This window comes from Carassius gibelio, chromosome B20, assembly GCF_023724105.1.
Source record: "Carassius gibelio isolate Cgi1373 ecotype wild population from Czech Republic chromosome B20, carGib1.2-hapl.c, whole genome shotgun sequence".
Lineage (NCBI taxonomy): Eukaryota > Metazoa > Chordata > Actinopteri > Cypriniformes > Cyprinidae > Carassius > Carassius gibelio.
In genome coordinates, this window is record NC_068415.1 from 992,557 (window position 1) to 1,009,901 (window position 17,345).

General features: G+C 33.9%; 2 protein-coding genes across 6 annotated transcripts; one reads left to right on the forward strand and one right to left on the reverse strand.

Annotated features, from left to right (window-relative positions):
• Window positions 1-426: 426 nt before the first annotated feature.
• Window positions 427-9,863, reverse strand: LOC127984324 (mitochondrial basic amino acids transporter). Of its 3 annotated transcripts, none has more exons than XM_052586913.1 (4): window positions 9,465-9,863; window positions 5,260-5,303; window positions 4,096-4,179; window positions 427-2,781 (listed from the first exon to the last, which is right to left on the reverse strand). In XM_052586913.1, exons 1-4 carry the CDS (start codon window positions 9,490-9,492, stop codon window positions 2,008-2,010), a joined length of 930 nt encoding a protein of 309 aa, XP_052442873.1. In that variant the 5' UTR covers window positions 9,493-9,863; the 3' UTR covers window positions 427-2,007. The 3 variants fall into 3 exon arrangements, with proteins under 3 accessions (XP_052442873.1, XP_052442875.1, XP_052442874.1); XM_052586915.1 differs by lacking the exon at window positions 9,465-9,863 and adding an exon at window positions 7,697-7,715; XM_052586914.1 differs by lacking the exon at window positions 9,465-9,863 and adding an exon at window positions 6,559-6,994.
• Window positions 9,864-10,893: 1,030 nt separating this feature from the next.
• slc25a47a (solute carrier family 25 member 47a) lies at window positions 10,894-15,414 on the forward strand. Of its 3 annotated transcripts, none has more exons than XM_052585574.1 (6): window positions 10,894-11,287; window positions 11,990-12,033; window positions 12,152-12,223; window positions 13,078-13,174; window positions 13,861-14,116; window positions 14,220-15,414. In XM_052585574.1, exons 1-6 carry the CDS (start codon window positions 11,251-11,253, stop codon window positions 14,581-14,583), a joined length of 870 nt encoding a protein of 289 aa, XP_052441534.1. In that variant the 5' UTR covers window positions 10,894-11,250; the 3' UTR covers window positions 14,584-15,414. The 3 variants fall into 3 exon arrangements, with proteins under 3 accessions (XP_052441534.1, XP_052441533.1, XP_052441535.1); XM_052585573.1 differs by having other exon boundaries at window positions 10,898-11,287; window positions 12,998-13,174; XM_052585575.1 differs by lacking the exon at window positions 10,894-11,287 and having other exon boundaries at window positions 11,994-12,033.
• Window positions 15,415-17,345: the final 1,931 nt, after the last annotated feature.

Genomic DNA, 17,345 nt, shown 5'->3' on the forward strand with positions numbered 1-17,345 from the left:
CATTATGTGCTATTGTCCACTGAATAAATCTATTAAAAATCTAAATGAAAATAAAATATAAATATTAGACGAAATATTAAAAAATGTGATAAAAATATTTCATATTTAAAAGTAAATTAAAATTGAAAAATAAATTAAAGCTAAACAGAAAAAAGAATAAAAATGACAGCATATAATTACTAATTACTAAACAAATATAAATCTACATACAAAACTTTGATTTTTTTAAATAATAGACATGAAAAAAGCTCATGAAATTACTAAACTAAAAATGTTAATATATATCACTTAAGTAAAACTATTTAAAAAAATTGCTGAAATTAAAACTTGAATATTAGACAAAAAAATATAAATGCATTAAGTAACTGACTTATCCAAAGGATGAGGAATGCAAGAACTTGGCAAGACAAAGACAAAGACACAAGATTTATCATTTGTCCCATTTATTTCCACATATTTTAGCAGTTTTCAAATGGGAGTAGCACAGAACTAAACTTTTGCATACAAAAATAGGACAAACATTTAATCAGATTCAATATTAATCCATCTGTTACAGTAACAATGAACCTGAAAAAGAGAAAACTAAACTAAAACTACTCAAATTAAAACCACTTTAGTCCTTCTGAAACCATTCTAACTCTGTAACATACACATTACTTACATTTCTTACAGATTTCACACAAAACAATCTCCTTTTCAATACATCACTCTAAACTTCTCTTTTTAATAGAATAATACATATTTACATTTAATATAATACAATCCGTAACCATTCCAAAAAGAGCAGCACATTCTTTAAAAGCCAGGCAAACCTCTTCTGTCATGTGCATGTTTTAGTCTCAGCACTCTGAAATCAAACATACAGTATGCATCTCTATTTACACAGCTTTCAATATGCTGAGAAACTCCAGCCTCGATATATACACAACAATTAAATATATTGACCTTAAAGAGACAACCCACATTCTTCAGTAAATCAGTAAAGAGGTTACTTAAACACAGCGTCCAATAGCAGTTTAAATATAGTAAAACTGTCCCAGATACGACCTGTATACAAACACAAGTTAAAGAAAACATGCAAATATTGCATTCATTTCGAAGATAATATGCCATTAATTCAAGACTTGCTTTGAGGGGACGGAATTTGATTTGTCGGTCCAAAACCTTTGGTTTATTCGCTTTCAGTACACCAGAACCAAATGAATTCGGGCTAACGCAATACAAGTAGACAACATCAACAGTTCCTCAGATGTAACATTAGTGATTTAGAAACTCAAGCAAATGTAATTTGGTGTCTACCATGTTAATTTCACAACTTTAACGGTGAGCCACGATATCGCAACCTTGTAGGCAATTTCACCAGCAGCTTCCACTAAAAAGAGGTTCCCACGCCTCAGATTAAAAACATTGTAATATAACAAAGACTATATTCAACAGTGCCAAAAATCATATTTGTCCAAGTCTGGGTGGGGTTGAGAGTACACATGTAATCTATGTCCGGGGTAGAGGCCGTATTAAGTTTGATGCAAACAAAAACGAGAATGGGAGGACCTTGGTAGCTACTTTCCCAAAATGCACCATTCCAAAACGTTCCGAATGACCTAAAACCTGTCCAACATCCACACGTCACTGCCTCCAATCATTCACATCAAGGGGTGTCCAAACTTCCAGTGATTTGTTAAGACACTGGATTCTCTTCAGTGTAGAAATAATATGCAGCTTCAAAGCAAGTTTTACTAGTTCTGCCAAGTGACAACAAAAGGAAACACGCAAACTCTTACTTTCAAGCGGACGGATTCTTTCAGCTCTCGTAAGGCAGTCACAGGGAACGTATTTGTTAAATATCATTGAATATAAAAATATATATTTACAGAGTCACTGTTGGGATATAAAGGTTGTGCAGTTCTGTTTACAGTGGAGAGATGTGCTCGATGCACTGTTCGGTTTAGTAACAGCCATTATTTTGGGAAGTGCTACGCTAGTCGAAATCCCAGGAAGATGAGTGACTCAAAGACTGGATTTTTGCGCTTGCTGCTGCTGCAATGGTGCTTGATGCGAAGCTGGAGCCGCTTCGCAATCTTTCGATCCCTCGTCCGGACGTACGTACAAAAGAAAGAGTGTGACTGTTGCGAAAGTGGCTGCGTTGACCGGAAAAGCCCGTAAGAGAGTCGAAGTAAGTCCGCGCGTGAAAACCCGCCAACCTTCGCGCTGGATGCTCTTCCTGGTGCAGTCCATGATGCTGCTGTACTGGTACTTTCCTCCGACCCCGTCGGCTTGGAGGCGGGATTTTATCACGTCCACAGGATACGTCGAAAGCCAAGACGCGATTCCCGACATGCCTCCGGCGAACAGCAGTTTGGGAATCATGTACGGATCCTCCGGCTCGCATCCCAGCGAACGCGTCAGGAGGTCGTACGCGAGGAAATAAACGCCGAATCCCGGCGTCTCTCGGATGAGAGTCGTAACCATTCCTCGGTTGACTCCTCGCAAACCCTCGCGCTGGTAAATACGAGCCAAGCAGTCCAGCGAGTTCTTATAGACCTTCCGAGAGGACGACTTCTTCTCGCCTGTTCCTTGCAGCTGCATTCGGGTCTTGGCCAGTTCCATCGGGCAGCAGATCACGCACTGGATGGCACCGGCCGCCGCTCCGGCTAGGAACTGGTTCAAGGGTGTATCCTCACCCAACCTGCGCATGGCGTTACCCTGAACACCAAAGACGATGGCGTTGATGAACGTCAGGCCCATCATGGGCGACCCAATGCCTTTATAAAGGCCAAGCATCTGTGGGGAAGGTAAAAGAAAGTGATCCAAGGTGCATTTGTTTACATGCATACATGTGACCATGGAGCACAAAAGCATCTATATTTGTAGCAATAGCCAACAATGCATTGCATGGGTCAAAATTATAGATTTTTCTTTTATGCCAAAAAAGAAGGGAAGATATTTTGTTTCCTGCCGCAAATGTATAAAAATTTAATTTTTGATTAGTAATATGCATTGCTAAGATTTTTTTGCTCCCTCAGATTCCAGATTTCTAAACAGTTGCATCTCAGACAAATAGCAATAATATCAAATGTAAAAATTGCTTAAATATAAGAATATAATTTTTAAATATGAATATAGTTTCAGTTCAAACATTATTATAGTTCAAAGTTTGTGTCTGAAAATGATTGTCACTCAAAAATACTTTTTTACTCAGCCTTGTCTTTTAACGTCATGTGGAAAATACTATGTTTATTGAAGAAATAAAAACTAGAGTGTAGAACTAGTGATGAATATTAATACAATTATTTGTAAACTTATTACATATCATATTGTCATAAAATAAACAATAAAATTTAACTGCGTGATTGTATTTTTTAAAATAAATATAGAGGTCATACTTTAGTAGGATTCATATTTAAAAATTAGTGAACAACCTTAAAAAAAAACTTTATTGTTGAAGTGTTTACATTGATTAGAAGAGTGAAATCAAGTCGGTCAAACAAGCTAAATAAAAAAATATCAATTACAAACAATCTTACATTTTGATATTTTCACAGGAGACTTTTATTAATAAAATATAATAAAATTAAATAATAAATTATTATTTTCAATAAATATACAATGGTAAGCCTTGTGTATGTGGTATTATTACTTCATTACTAAAATGTATTTTTTTTTTTTTTGCATTAAATTTTTTTTTTTAAACTGCCTCTTATTGCTTGCCTCTTTAAATACTTAAGTGCAATTAAATGTTTTGCTTTAGCTGACGTATGTTGTGTGTAGTTATTTAGACTTTGCATTGAGTGAAATGCTTGACATATTTTCTGTGCTTAAACTTCCTCAGTAGTTTTGCCACACTTACACCACAACTGAATGTGACACAGACTACAAGTTTTTCACACGACACAGATCTGGTTTTCGGTTTAAGCGTGAACAGGCAAAAAAAAAAAGGTTAAATGGAACTCTTTATTTAATTTAATAAGTTTTTTTTTTAAATGTAAACAAACAAATTACATTAATAAAGTGCAAAATAAATATCAATTGAGATAAATGTTTATACAAGTGTTGGTGATTGTAGGTGTAGTTAAAACCACTGAAGTTTCCACTCACTGACTCTTGACGTATGATGGACTGGAAACAGTGAAAAGTCCCTCGGTAAAGTGGTTTATCCACACTCTGGACCTGAAGACGAACCTACAGGAGAGACAACATGATCACAACAAACCCATGAAAACAAAGAGCTTGTTGTTCAGAGTTTCTTTAGAATATGGAAACTGCTGAAACACCGCTGTGGTCTCGTGGTTGAAGACCAGCGCTGATCGCAGCCTAGTTTTAAACCTTGCAAGAAGTGATGCAAATAAACATTTACAGTAATTCACTCTGAACAAAACCAACTATAAAAATTTCTATACCTATAAAAAAAAAAAAATAGAAAAAAAAAATAATATATATATATATATATGTATTATTTTATTTTTTTAGACACACACACACACCTAAAAATGCAAACTATTAAAAAACAAAATACATAATATTATACATTTTTAATTTAGTTAAAGTAGGGCCTAAATATAACAAAATAAAATAAAGAAATAAAACCAAACATAAAAGTGACAAAAAGATTACTTTGTGTTGTTTTACATAAGTATTATCAATTCAAGTTAGAAAATGAATACATAATAAATACATGTACATGTGATGCGCTAAATAAACATTCAAATGCAAAAATAATTTACAAAATTTAAATAAATTAAATTATCAATCACTCACCCTCAATTTGTTTTAGTTGGTTAAAAATGTATTTATTTTATTTAAAAAAAAAACAAGCTACTAAAGCTAACTATAATAAATATAGAGTATAAAAAAATATATTAGTGATTATTTTTATTTATATATTTTTAGAAATGAGAGCAGTACTTATCTGGAACAAAAATAATGGAGATGTCAATCAATGTAAAGCAATAAACCTGAACAGATCATTTCACACCAAATAAATAAATAAATAAATAAATAAATAAATAAATAATACAATTGTAATGAAAAACAGCCACATTCAAAACATTATACTCTAAATTAAATTATGCTTAATTATTAAAGCAACTTATTTACTTAGTACTGTATATTATATATATATAATATTTATATAATAGTGTTTGCTCGCTAGTTTCAAGAGAGTTCCGATGAAATCAACAGCCGGTTCAGATGACAGATTTGCTCCACTGATGTGAAGCGAAAGCACTGGCACTCGAACGACACGAGTCAATGATTACTAACCTTAACTGTGTCAAAAGGATGTCCGACGAGGACCCCGGCAGCACCTGCACAGAAAAGAAGAATAGGAGTTTTTAGGATGCTATTGAGAAATATGTATTGTATGCCTATAGATAACTGTTTGCTTAATAAAAATTGTCACTTAATAAAAATAATTTAAACATTTAATTGCAGTTTTCCTCTCAAATTCCTGACTTTTTCTCTAAACTCTTAATTTACAACTTGCAATTCTGAGCTTATATCTATTATATTGGAAAGCATCTCCCAATTCTGAGTTTACATCTCGCAAACAATTCTGACATTTTTTTCTCTCTGAAAACATCTCGCAAATAATTCTGATATTGCTCTCTGAAAACATCTTGTAATTCTAACTTCTTGCAATTCTAACTATTCGCAAACAATTCTGATATCGTTCTCTGAAACCAATTCTAAAAAACATTTCTCTGAAAACATCTCGCAATTCTAACTTTTTCTTGCAGTTCTAATTATACTCGCAAACAATTCTGATATTGATACATCTCGCAATTCTGAGTTTACATCTCGCAAACAATTCTGATATTGCTCTCTGAAAACAAATATAAAATGTTTTCTCTGAAAACATCTTGCAATTCAAACTTTTTTCTGAAATCATCTCGTAATTCTGAGTTTACATCTCGCAAACAATTCTGATATTGTTCTCTGAAAATATCTCGCAATTCTAACTTTTTTTTCTCTGAAAACATCTCGCAATTCTGAGTTTACATCTCGCAATTCTAACTTTTTTCTCTGAAAATATCTCGCAATTCTAACTTTTTTTTCTCTGAAAACATCTCGCAATTCTGAGTTTACATCTCGCAATTCTAACTTTTTTCTCTGAAAACATCTCGCAATTCTAACTTTTTTCTGAAATCATCTTGCAATTCTTTGTTTACATCTCGCAAACAATTCTGATATCGTTCTCTGAAAACATCTCGCAATTCTGAGTTTACATCTCGCAATTCTAACTTTTTTCTCTGAAAACATCTCGCAATTCTAACTTTTTCTGAAAACATCTCACAATTCTGAGTTTACATCTCGCAATTGGAACTTTTTTCTGAAAACAACTCAAAATTCTTAGTTTACATCTCGCAAACAATTCTGACCACATTTAGCACTGAATTTTGCATAAAACTGTTATGAGCACAGCTGTACATGAACAACAGTGTCAATTCTAGGATCTTCAGTGTTTCCATTGGATTTAACGCAAAAGCTCAGTCAGTCATTGGCTGGGAGATGCTAGTGTAGGACTGTAAATCTCACAGGAGATATATCTCAGTATCTCACAGGGTTTTACATATCAGCAGTTACTGCTCCATGCCAAAGAGAGCGATGACGCAAGCTCGGGCTGATGGGAGTCAGTCTGCACCGAAGGCGTTGGTCCATCCTGACCAATCAAAGCAAGTCCAAAACAAGACTCAAGTTGTCAAACGGTGCCAAGAGGTGACTTAAGATGATAGTGATGTTATGTAAAACCTAAAAACACATACATACAGTATAGTAAGGCTAGGCTACAGAGCAGGGCTAAGTGACATACAGAATATACTCTATATCTGCTGCTGATACAAAAACTAAGCTAAACTTAATTTTTAAAATATTTAATTCGGAGAGTCTTCAGAGAGATGTTTTGAATAGTCAGTAAGTTTGATTAGTGTTGAATGGTTTCACAAATCGGTGCACATACAATATTAAATATCATTATTCCTTGTGATAAAAAGTGCAAGGAAAACATGCCTTGAATGTTTAAATAGACTCATTGTTTTTATTTACCATTATCATTGTGTAAAAATGTTAACAAAATTATCTGTGTGGCATGTTTTATATGTTAAAAATAAATTAAAATATTTTATATAATTAAATATATTACCTGTGTTGCTCTTTTAGTGACAAACGGCATTAATAAAAAAAATGGCTTGATTGTTTATTTTTTATTTATTGATTAAAAAAATATATACTGTATATTTTTACCTAACATGTAATTTATAAATATTATCTTTAATATCATTCATATATACATGTACATATATATATATATACATATATAGTATGCAAATAGTTATATACATTTCTATATTTAAATGTATTTGTATTTATTTATTAGTTGCTTATATATAATAATATATAACAACTAATAAATTAATAAAAATAAGATTTATATATAGATGTGTATATTTATATTGTAGTTATAAATAACAAATAATAAAACTAGGATATAAGCACAAATATTAAGAGATGCATTTACTTAATTATCGAATGTGTTTGTATATATACACTCACAGTAATAAACAACTAGTAAATATATATACACACATATATTAGTATGTTTTTATGCATATTAGTATCAGTTGGAAAAATACTTAGCTATATTTTAGCTAGATAAATACAATCCTCAATCTAATAATTAATTTATAAACTTATGAAGTACCGTGTCTGTAATATGAAACACGAGCGGTCAGGAGCTTTGAGAGACGTGGCCCGTCCCGCGGCTGGGATTGGCTCTCACAGGGGTGTGTGGGACGCCTCTGTGTTTGACGGCACACGGACAGGCGTTTGGGAGGAGGTTATTCTGGGCTCTTCCAGGAAACACATTTCACAGCAGCTCATGCATGACTGATATTCACACAAGAGAACAGGACGACTGCAAGGAGGCTTGTAGGTTACATATTCAGTTAAAGTCAATCATCAGTCAAGGAATCAGTCTGCACACACTTGAAGAACTTCTAACATAAATCATAACTATCTGTAAGTGGATCTGAGTGCATTTCTTTAGTACCCTGAACACCTGAGTCAATTTTCAGGTTTTCTTATCAATGTTTGATTCTTAAACTTTCACCTTTACCTCTCAAGTTGGTTACAGACTCCATGAATAAAAAAAGTGCTTTAGCTCGAAATGATATGATTTGTATATGGAAGCTTGTTTCTACCACAGGATAAAATAATGATAAATCTAATTTACTATTACATTTACATTAGATTTAGTCATTTAGCAGATGCTTTTATCCAAAGCGACTTACAAATGAGGACAATGCAAGCAATCAAAAACAACAAAAGAGCAACGATATATAAGCGCTATAACAAGTCTCGGTAAACGCAGCACACATAGCAAGGGCTTTTAAATAATGTAATAAATAAAATAAAAATAGATAGAATAGAAAGTTAGAAGTTTTTTTTGTTTTTGTTAATTGCATAATAAATGGAAAAAAAAACAGATAGAATACAAAAAGATTAGAAAGCTAGTTGGATTTTTTTTTTTTTTTTTAGAATAGAATTAGAATAGTGAGTGCTAAAGTTAGAGGGTCAAATAAAGATGGAAGAGATGGGTTTTGAGCAGATTCTTGAAGATTCTTGAAAAATTTGTGCTTCTTCCTTGCAATTCTGAGAATTGAACAAATGCAAGAGTTGCGACATATCAGAATTACAAGACAGAAATGTGAAAATTGAGAAGAAAAGTCCGAAATCTTTGATCTTTAAACACAACTGTGGGAAAAAAAATCTCAGAATTGTGTGATAAAAATGTGAATTTAACCTTTTATTTTTTATTTTTAAACAAAATTTGAGATCTTTTTTAGATGAAAAAAAGTAGCATTTGTGTTTTAAAAGCCAGCTTCCACAGTTTTCACCACAAAAGAAAATATTGACATTGTAACCAGTTTTATTAGAACATCCATCTTTCAGCAGTGAAACAGTGTAACATTCCACACTTCAAAGGCGGCAGAGCGGTCTTCAGTCACGTGACATCGCCACCTCAGCATACAGTTCAATAACAATCATCTGAATCACACTGATAGGAAACAAACAGCTAGATAGATAGATAGATAGATAGATAGATAGATAGATAGATAGATAGATAGATAGATAGATAGATAGACAGATAGACAGACAGACAGATAGATAGATAGATAGATAGATAGATAGATAGATAGATAGATAGATAGAATCTCTCTGACGTGGCTTCCTGCTCCACAACAAATAATTCAACATGTGTGACTCCTAACCGTGTATATTACATCAATGAACTTCCACTGAAACTCTATTAACTAATTACTGCCCTACTACTGTGTGAACGCGCAGTCTGAATGTAAACAAACCGACCTATATTGAAGTCACATTAGGGGTTAGACCCTCTTAACGAGCTTAACTAAATCCTAATCTAGCAGACAGGAGTTTACTGTACTCTACTGTAAATATCTTACCTCCTATACATCCAGCAAGGAAGTCCATCACTGCTTCAAGCTGACAGAAGCAAGCAAGCGCTGCTTTAGATGAGCTCACCCCGGGTTTGAAGGGTTAACTGGGTTTTATTCGACCTGCTTGGTTAGTTGGTTAGTTAGTTAGTTCTTTAGTTAGTCAGGCCTGTCCTGAGCAGAAGTGTCTGTGATGAGGCTCGAAGCTCGACCTTCTAGCTTGACTACCACCTGCAAGGTTTACTTTTTTATTTGTGTAGCGGGTTCTGGATGGATGGGTGTCGGTGAGGAGGTGTGTGTGCGCGCGCCCAATCGCGATCGGCGGATTTAAAAAGGATTCCTGTTCCTGCTTTTGGCGTCATGCGCGTTTGAGCGCTTTTCCTGATCCGGAATGTTACTTTGGCGGGGCTTCGGTTACAGAGAGAACGTCATCACTAGGTGTTTTAATATTCAGTAGGCAAGACGAGCCATAGGAGGTTGTGTCGTTAATATTCATGACGTGGCTTCGCTGAAGTAGCGCAGGCGCCGCAGATTCCGACTCTTTTGAGTGAATCGGTTCGTTCGGATCGAACGATTTATTTTAGTTTTTACTCCACAAAATTGTTATTTTAGATAGATAGACAGAAATAAAATTTATATTTAAGAGATGCATTAAAAATATATTGCAAGAATAACTTCAACATTTAAACACAACATTGGATAAATAACACAAATAGAAGGATAGGGTGGGTAAGGGTTAAAAAGTGCAGAGGTAGTAAATAAACTTAGCCTTATACAGTTAGCCTATCATTATACAGTTTCACAAATGTGACACTCTTTTTGTTGTTGATATTTTTGTAGTGTCATGGTCGCTGAATTCACAAAGAAACTTATATTGTAGAATTTGGGTAATGCCGAGGAAAATGTACATTTATATAATAAACTATTTAGCTAACAAAATAAATAATTGTTTACTACATTTTATGTTTATAATGAGAAACAAATATCATAATATATCACACATACTTAAATCAATATCTATGTCAGACCAAAATTCTTTAATGAAGGTGAATTTAAAAAAAAAAAAAAAAAATATATATATATATATATATATATATATATATATATATATATATATATATATATATAAACAAAAACTTGTCTCTCTTGTGCTGCTGTGTGACATTAAATTATATGTCAATCCTTCTACCCTTGTAAATTACATTAGTTACATAGTAAATATAGTAACATAGAACTAATGTATATTAATATTGGACCTTTTGCCGCTGTTTTCAAGATCAAGGTTCTAATCACTAGCGCTCTGCGTTCAGTGATTCGCGAATCGACTCAACCGAATCTTTCGAAAGGAGTCGGTTAAAAAAAGATTCATTGCACTCGTAATTTCTCTTCCGCGTTGCATCAGCGTGTTTATTCAGTCTACGGTTCAAACGCGGATGCTGCAGTGCTCGGTCTGTCATCGATCCGGACTGATCGCCTGTCACGAGCTTGTAGAAATATAAACATCTTGTTTAAAGTTTTAAAGTCACATTAAAAGACAAATAAAGGCACGTCGTGTGTTATGCACGCGCCGGTGTCAATAAAATTCAAATTGTTAGTAACTGGTTTTAAATAAGAACTTGCATAAGCACCCAGCAAAGGAACCACGTGAGAAATGAGGCACAGTTACAAAAGCACTAACGCAGATCAGAAACACCTACAACCTTGACTGAGCACGACAGCGGTGCATTATGCAATTATTATCAGAATCTAGAACAGGTTTAATAATGTCATGAAGGGTTAGAATGACGACGGGACGATGCATTTCGCAGACTTCTTTGCAGGATCATTTGGAGGTACAGTACAGAGTCGTTGTTTGTCGGGTTCAGTTCTCTGACATAAGGCGAAGGTTTTTGAGAGAGTCTGCTGTAGCGCATGTGTACAGTAGATGATATGATAGCACTTGCTTTTGTTACTGCATGGAAACAAATAAGTGCACGCAAGGAATTGTAAAGGTATGTGTTAAACATTTAAATTGGAAATTAAAAATAGAATTTAATTGCGAATACAAATGCATAAACAAGACAAGAATGTAATAACAAATATAAAAAATAAGACATTTTAATAATAATAAAAAAATGAAATAATTGTAAACTATTTACTGTCCTCTTGATTTAAATGCAACAATAATAGATCTCCATTAAGCATGATCCTCGTGTTGAATGAAGCATGACATTTACATGCACTCATGTGAACAACATTTCATAAACAATGCTTTTGAACATCTTCACACAAAACATCTGTAAAATCATTGGACTTTGAGGGCACATGTATAAAACTCACAGCTGTATTCATAAGATAATAACAAAAAATGTATGCAAACAACATTTTTACAATATTTCCCAGCAGTGTTCCTGAAAGCAAACAAACTGCACTCTTTTAAGGCGTCTCCTCTATCACACCGGTCCAACTGAGTTCTTCTTTCTCTGCTGATTTCTAACAGTAATGAGAAGTCAGTAATCTGTTAGTGTGACTGATGTGCTGTTGTTGTGTTCCAGGAGCGTGTGGTGTGGCGGTCGGTTATCCACTGGATACTGTCAAAGTACACTCCTTCCAGCCAATCACACATTATTATTAAATGCTATGTCATATCATGTCAGACATGCATTGCTGTAACATCATCTCCTGACCTTAAATATGTTGGTTTGACCCCTGCACAGGTCAGAATCCAAACTCAGAAACAGTTCGCTGGAATCTGGCACTGCATCGTAACCACCATCAAAAAAGAAGGGGTACCAAACATACATCTACTTCATGTTTAATGATTAATGCACTTTCATATTCCACAAAACTGTCTCTGTTAATTACTAATTAAAGTGAGAAAGCAGCTGTATAGTAAAACACACAGCAACTGTATTATTGAGAGATTTATTTGTGTTTATTTTTCTGATTTCATTAAGAGTCTTAGTCATTTTTATTTTGTCATTTTTGTTATTATTAATTAAAATGTTTATAGATTTTTTAAAATTTATTTCAGTTCTAGTTTTAGTTATTTTAATACATCAAGTTAAACTTAAATTTTAAAATAAAAAAACAGTTTTTGATGTTTTATTTTAGTAAATAACATACGTTTCTTATGCCTCTAGTTTAATTTTTAATTAACTAAAATAACTATTTCTGCATAGCTACACACTTCAAATCATATATAAAAAATAACATAAATGTAAATTTAATTAAATTTTAAATTAAATTAAAATGTATCCATTTAGCAGATGCTTTTATCCAAAGCGACTTACATATGTGTTCCCTGGGATAACTTAGGCCTACTTATGTTTTCTTTGATATTTTCCAACTTATTGCAAAAAAAAACCTCTTATAAAACTCAAAACTCAGAAAATACTGAAGTGTAAGCCATCCACCTTATTTTTAACGTAAGAGCTCATTACGCTGCTTCCTTGCAGACTGCTGTTTCTTATAATATTTTAATGTCTGGTCATATTTATCAAAGCACTGTTTGTCAGATTGAGTTAGTCTGGTTTCTGATGCACGCTGGTGTTTTGCTGCAGGTTCATGGCTTCTTTAAGGGAATGGCTTTGCCGATCACGACTATATCCCTGACGTCTTCTGTAGTGTTCGGCTCCTACAGGAACTGTCTGCAGTGTTTGGCTCAGATGCGCGGGAACGGCGCTCCCAAAACAAAGCTCGATGTGTTTCTGGCGGGTCTGGCGGCTGGAGTGGCACAGGTCTGACATCTGCTTTTCACCCCAAAATGAAAATCACCCCATGGTTTACTCTCCCCATGGGAATCCGGCGTGTATACGACTTTCTTCTTTCAGACGAACGCAATCGGAGTCACATTAAAGCATGTCCTGGCTCTTCCAAACTTTATAATGGGAGAAAGATTTAAAAAATAATTTTTGTTTATTTATTTATTTGTTTTTATAGAAATATCTGGCAACACTGCACTGCACTCGACATCATAATGATTATTAATGAAACTATAACAGTGATATATAAACATCTACCCTTTGTAATAAACGTGGTATAGTTTAAGTGTCCATTCTTCCAAAACAGAGAAAACTCTTTCACGAACATCTCCGTTTCTTTTTAAGTGACACGGTCCTTGCACGAGTCTGAAATTTCCACATGCATTTTTTTTTTTTGTATTCATCATCTTTAAAATTGATCATGCACAGAAACCTTGCACACTGAGACCGATGCGTGTTAAATAATCCATTGCAAAAAAAAAAATTGCATAACAATTTATTACACATTACATATCTTGGGTGCATCCAATCCTGAGATTGCGTAGAGGAAGACTTTTTAAAATGCAGATGGGAAGTTTGAGAGACAGTGTTTCTGATTTTCATTCAAACACACAGATAAGGAGATGAAGACCTTGATTAAATGATGTTTTCTGTGCTGCCAGGTGTCTGTAATGTCGCCGGGAGACTTGGTGAAGGTTCGTCTTCAGTGTCAGATGGAGAGCAAGAGAAGCGGACTCCATCCCAAATACAGCGGTCCGGTCCACTGTGTGCTGAGCGTGGTCCGAGACGAGGGCGTCTCCGGTCTCTACAGAGGAGCTGTTCCTCTGGCTCTCAGAGACGGCCCGGCGTTTGCCACATACTTCCTGACCTACAGCTCTCTGTGTTCACTGCTCACACCTGCAGGACAGAGAGAGCCAGGTGAACAACAGCCCAACACTGCTCTTCTGACCCAACACTATTACTCCAGCAGTCTCTGTTCATTCAGTAATGTTTCTCGTCTGTGTGTGTGTGTGTGTGTCAGAGTGGACGGCGGTGCTGTTGTCCGGGGGATTGGCAGGGACGGCCGGCTGGTCAGTCGGGACACCCATGGACGTGATCAAAGCCCGTCTGCAGATGGACGGCGCTGGAGGAGCGAGGAGATACCGAGGACTGCTTCACTGCGCGAGCGAGACGCTCCGGAGCGAAGGACCCGGGATCTTCTCCCGAAGCCTGGGAATAAACTGCCTGCGAGCGTTTCCCGTCAACATGGTGGTGTTCGCCGTCTACGAGGTTTCCGTCCGGGGTCTCAGCTCAGCGTCTCTGGATCGACTCTAGCCATCGTGTGTGTGTGTGTGTGTGATGCACATGGGGTTTTGTCTTGGAAATGTGTGCATGGTTTGTTGTGACCCTCTCTGTGAAATTATGAGATGACAAGCATCAAAGTTTGATTTCACCGTGATTTCAGTCTTTAACATGCTCAGAAATAAAGACATCAAGGTTGCATTTTCACAGAGACTTTAGCTGGGTTTTGTGAGGAACACATCCCAGATATATTTTACCCCGAAAACTTGTATTTGTTTTACACAACATTTTATAATATGCCACCCTTGATTTATTAGAATAGGAATATGTTTATGAGCATTAATGGAGATGACTTAAAATTAAAATGTTTCAGTATTTCTATAGATAATAGAACTGTGTTATAATTGAAAAAAAGGGAAAATATTTCACTTAAAGTCAGTTATAATAGAAATTGAAGAAAACGTGCTTCATTTTTATAAAATACTCTCACAATGCAATAAAAAAAAAAAAAACAAGGCTTCACTTTCATCAAATGAAATATAATTTCTCATTTGTTTTCTCATTATAGGAAAGAAGTAAGTTTACGTTGATTATAATTGTTAAACCAAAGCCGTAAAACAGTTGTGTTACCTGAAAAGAAATGTGGCCATCATGAAGATCAGAAGAGTTGTTCTGGTTTTGGATGCTGTCTGAATCATCACTATCTCTGTTAGGAGACTGAATGTGTCTTGCTTCATTATGAACGATTAAAGATGAATATTGCTGACTGTTTGGCTGCTGTAGAGAGATGAATCGAGTTTGTGTTTTCATCTGTAACTCACTCTGATCTGCAGACGTATATTCTTCTTATTCAACATTCTTCCTTCAGTAACTCTCATGCATTCTGTATATAGCAGTCAAAGAGAAAATAATTAAAGTTTACATTATTTACATGATGTTTTTCATCCTCGCTTTTTACCCATGTAAAAAAAAAAAAAAAATTAAATACTGAAATTCTATAATAAACACAGGAAAGTTTGCATCAGGGTTATTATAGTCAAATTAAAACCATCTTTTTTTCTTTTCTTTTTTAAAAAACCAACATTTCTTAATTTAATTTAGTTTATTTTGATGTTCTAAAATAACAAAATTAATAAAAATAAAATATATATATGTAATAAAATAAAATAAATTAAATTAATAAACAAATAAAAAAACTAAAATTTTAAAATTAAAATGAGCTGAAAACATAAAAATTGTATTTATTATGGTATCTAAATGATACTAAAATAACACTGGTTTATTTACAGTACATATTAAAAAAAATCAAAATATTTTACACATGCCTTTTAAAAAAAATTTTTTATTGGTTATAAAAAAATTATGATTAATGTTAAATAATGTTAATGCAAATAATCCAATTAAATGACCTATAAAATAATAATAATTATTATATATATATATATATATATATATATATATATATATATATATATATATATATATATATATATATATATATATATATGTGATAACATGCTTATTAAATTTAAATTTACACATTTAGCAGACGGTTTTATCCAAAGCGACTTACCGTGGATTCAGGCTATCAATTTTTACCTATCATGTGATGTTCAAAAATTTAACTGGTGATTTTATGGCAGTTCATCAAATCGAATTGTTTAAAATATTGATTTTAAAATCAGATTACATAACATTACATGCTAACCATTTACAACAACAACAACAACAGAAGAAAAGAGAATAAAAGCAGTGGTTTTCAGTGTGTGGAAGCGGAGGCGGTCATCTGCTGGTGAATGTCTCCCTCTAGAGGCGGCTGCAGGAAACACACACATGACAAGTGCTGGTGTTTGTGTCAAACAGAGCTGCTTCATCACTGGACTTATTAAAGTACTGGTGAAAGTAGCTTTTGTTGAACTGAGCACAGAAAATCTAAAGCTCCAGAGCTAAGCCCATCCAAATCCCAGCCGAGAAATCACAAACACCAAACAAGAAGACAATTAGAGCGTTCTTGTGTGTTTTTGTTATTTTTTTGTAGTTTTGGGGTTTTTAGTTTTTAACTTTTATTATTTATATTAATTTACATCATGTAATTTACATTCATATAATTTTTAAAACATTTAAATTCTTTATTTTATTCTTTTTTGTTTACATTTTTAGATTAAATTTTTATTATTTGCTCAATAATTAAATACATTTGCTTATTTTATAATTGTTTAGTAGTTTTTGGGGTATATATTAATTATCCTTCTTAAATATAAATTATTTACATAGTTTCTTATATTTTGTTAATTTTATATTTTATGCATTATATATATAAATATATATATAAAATTTTGACATTTTTTATTCTTTATTTTACACATGCATGCACTCACACAATACATATTATATTAAATTTTTCATATTGCTCTATAAAAACATTCAACTTTATCTAACCAGAAGGCTAAATTGCAATATAACATCCAAATAAAAATGCCAGTCAACTGCTTTTGAAGGTTATTTGCGTATGCAATTTAAGTTATTGCAAGAATGGAGAACTGCTACAAGCAAAGCATGTGTCAAACAGCCATGGTATGAAGCTAAATGAATCAAGCTGGATTTCCACGAGGAGCACGTTAAACTGAAGCTGGTGTGTGCATCATGCTTTCAGAAGCACTGCCTCATCACAATCACTTCCACACGCACGAAGAGCCTCGCATTTCTGCTTTAACAGCCGTCCAACATTAAATGCATGTGCATGTAGCTTGGCGTGAAGAAACGATATTAGCAGCTCGGGAATAACACCTCAATGCTTCCTTTGTTCTTTCTCTTCTCATAATTAAAGCCGGCGTGTCTTTGTGCCTCTGCTTCTCAAACACTGGTC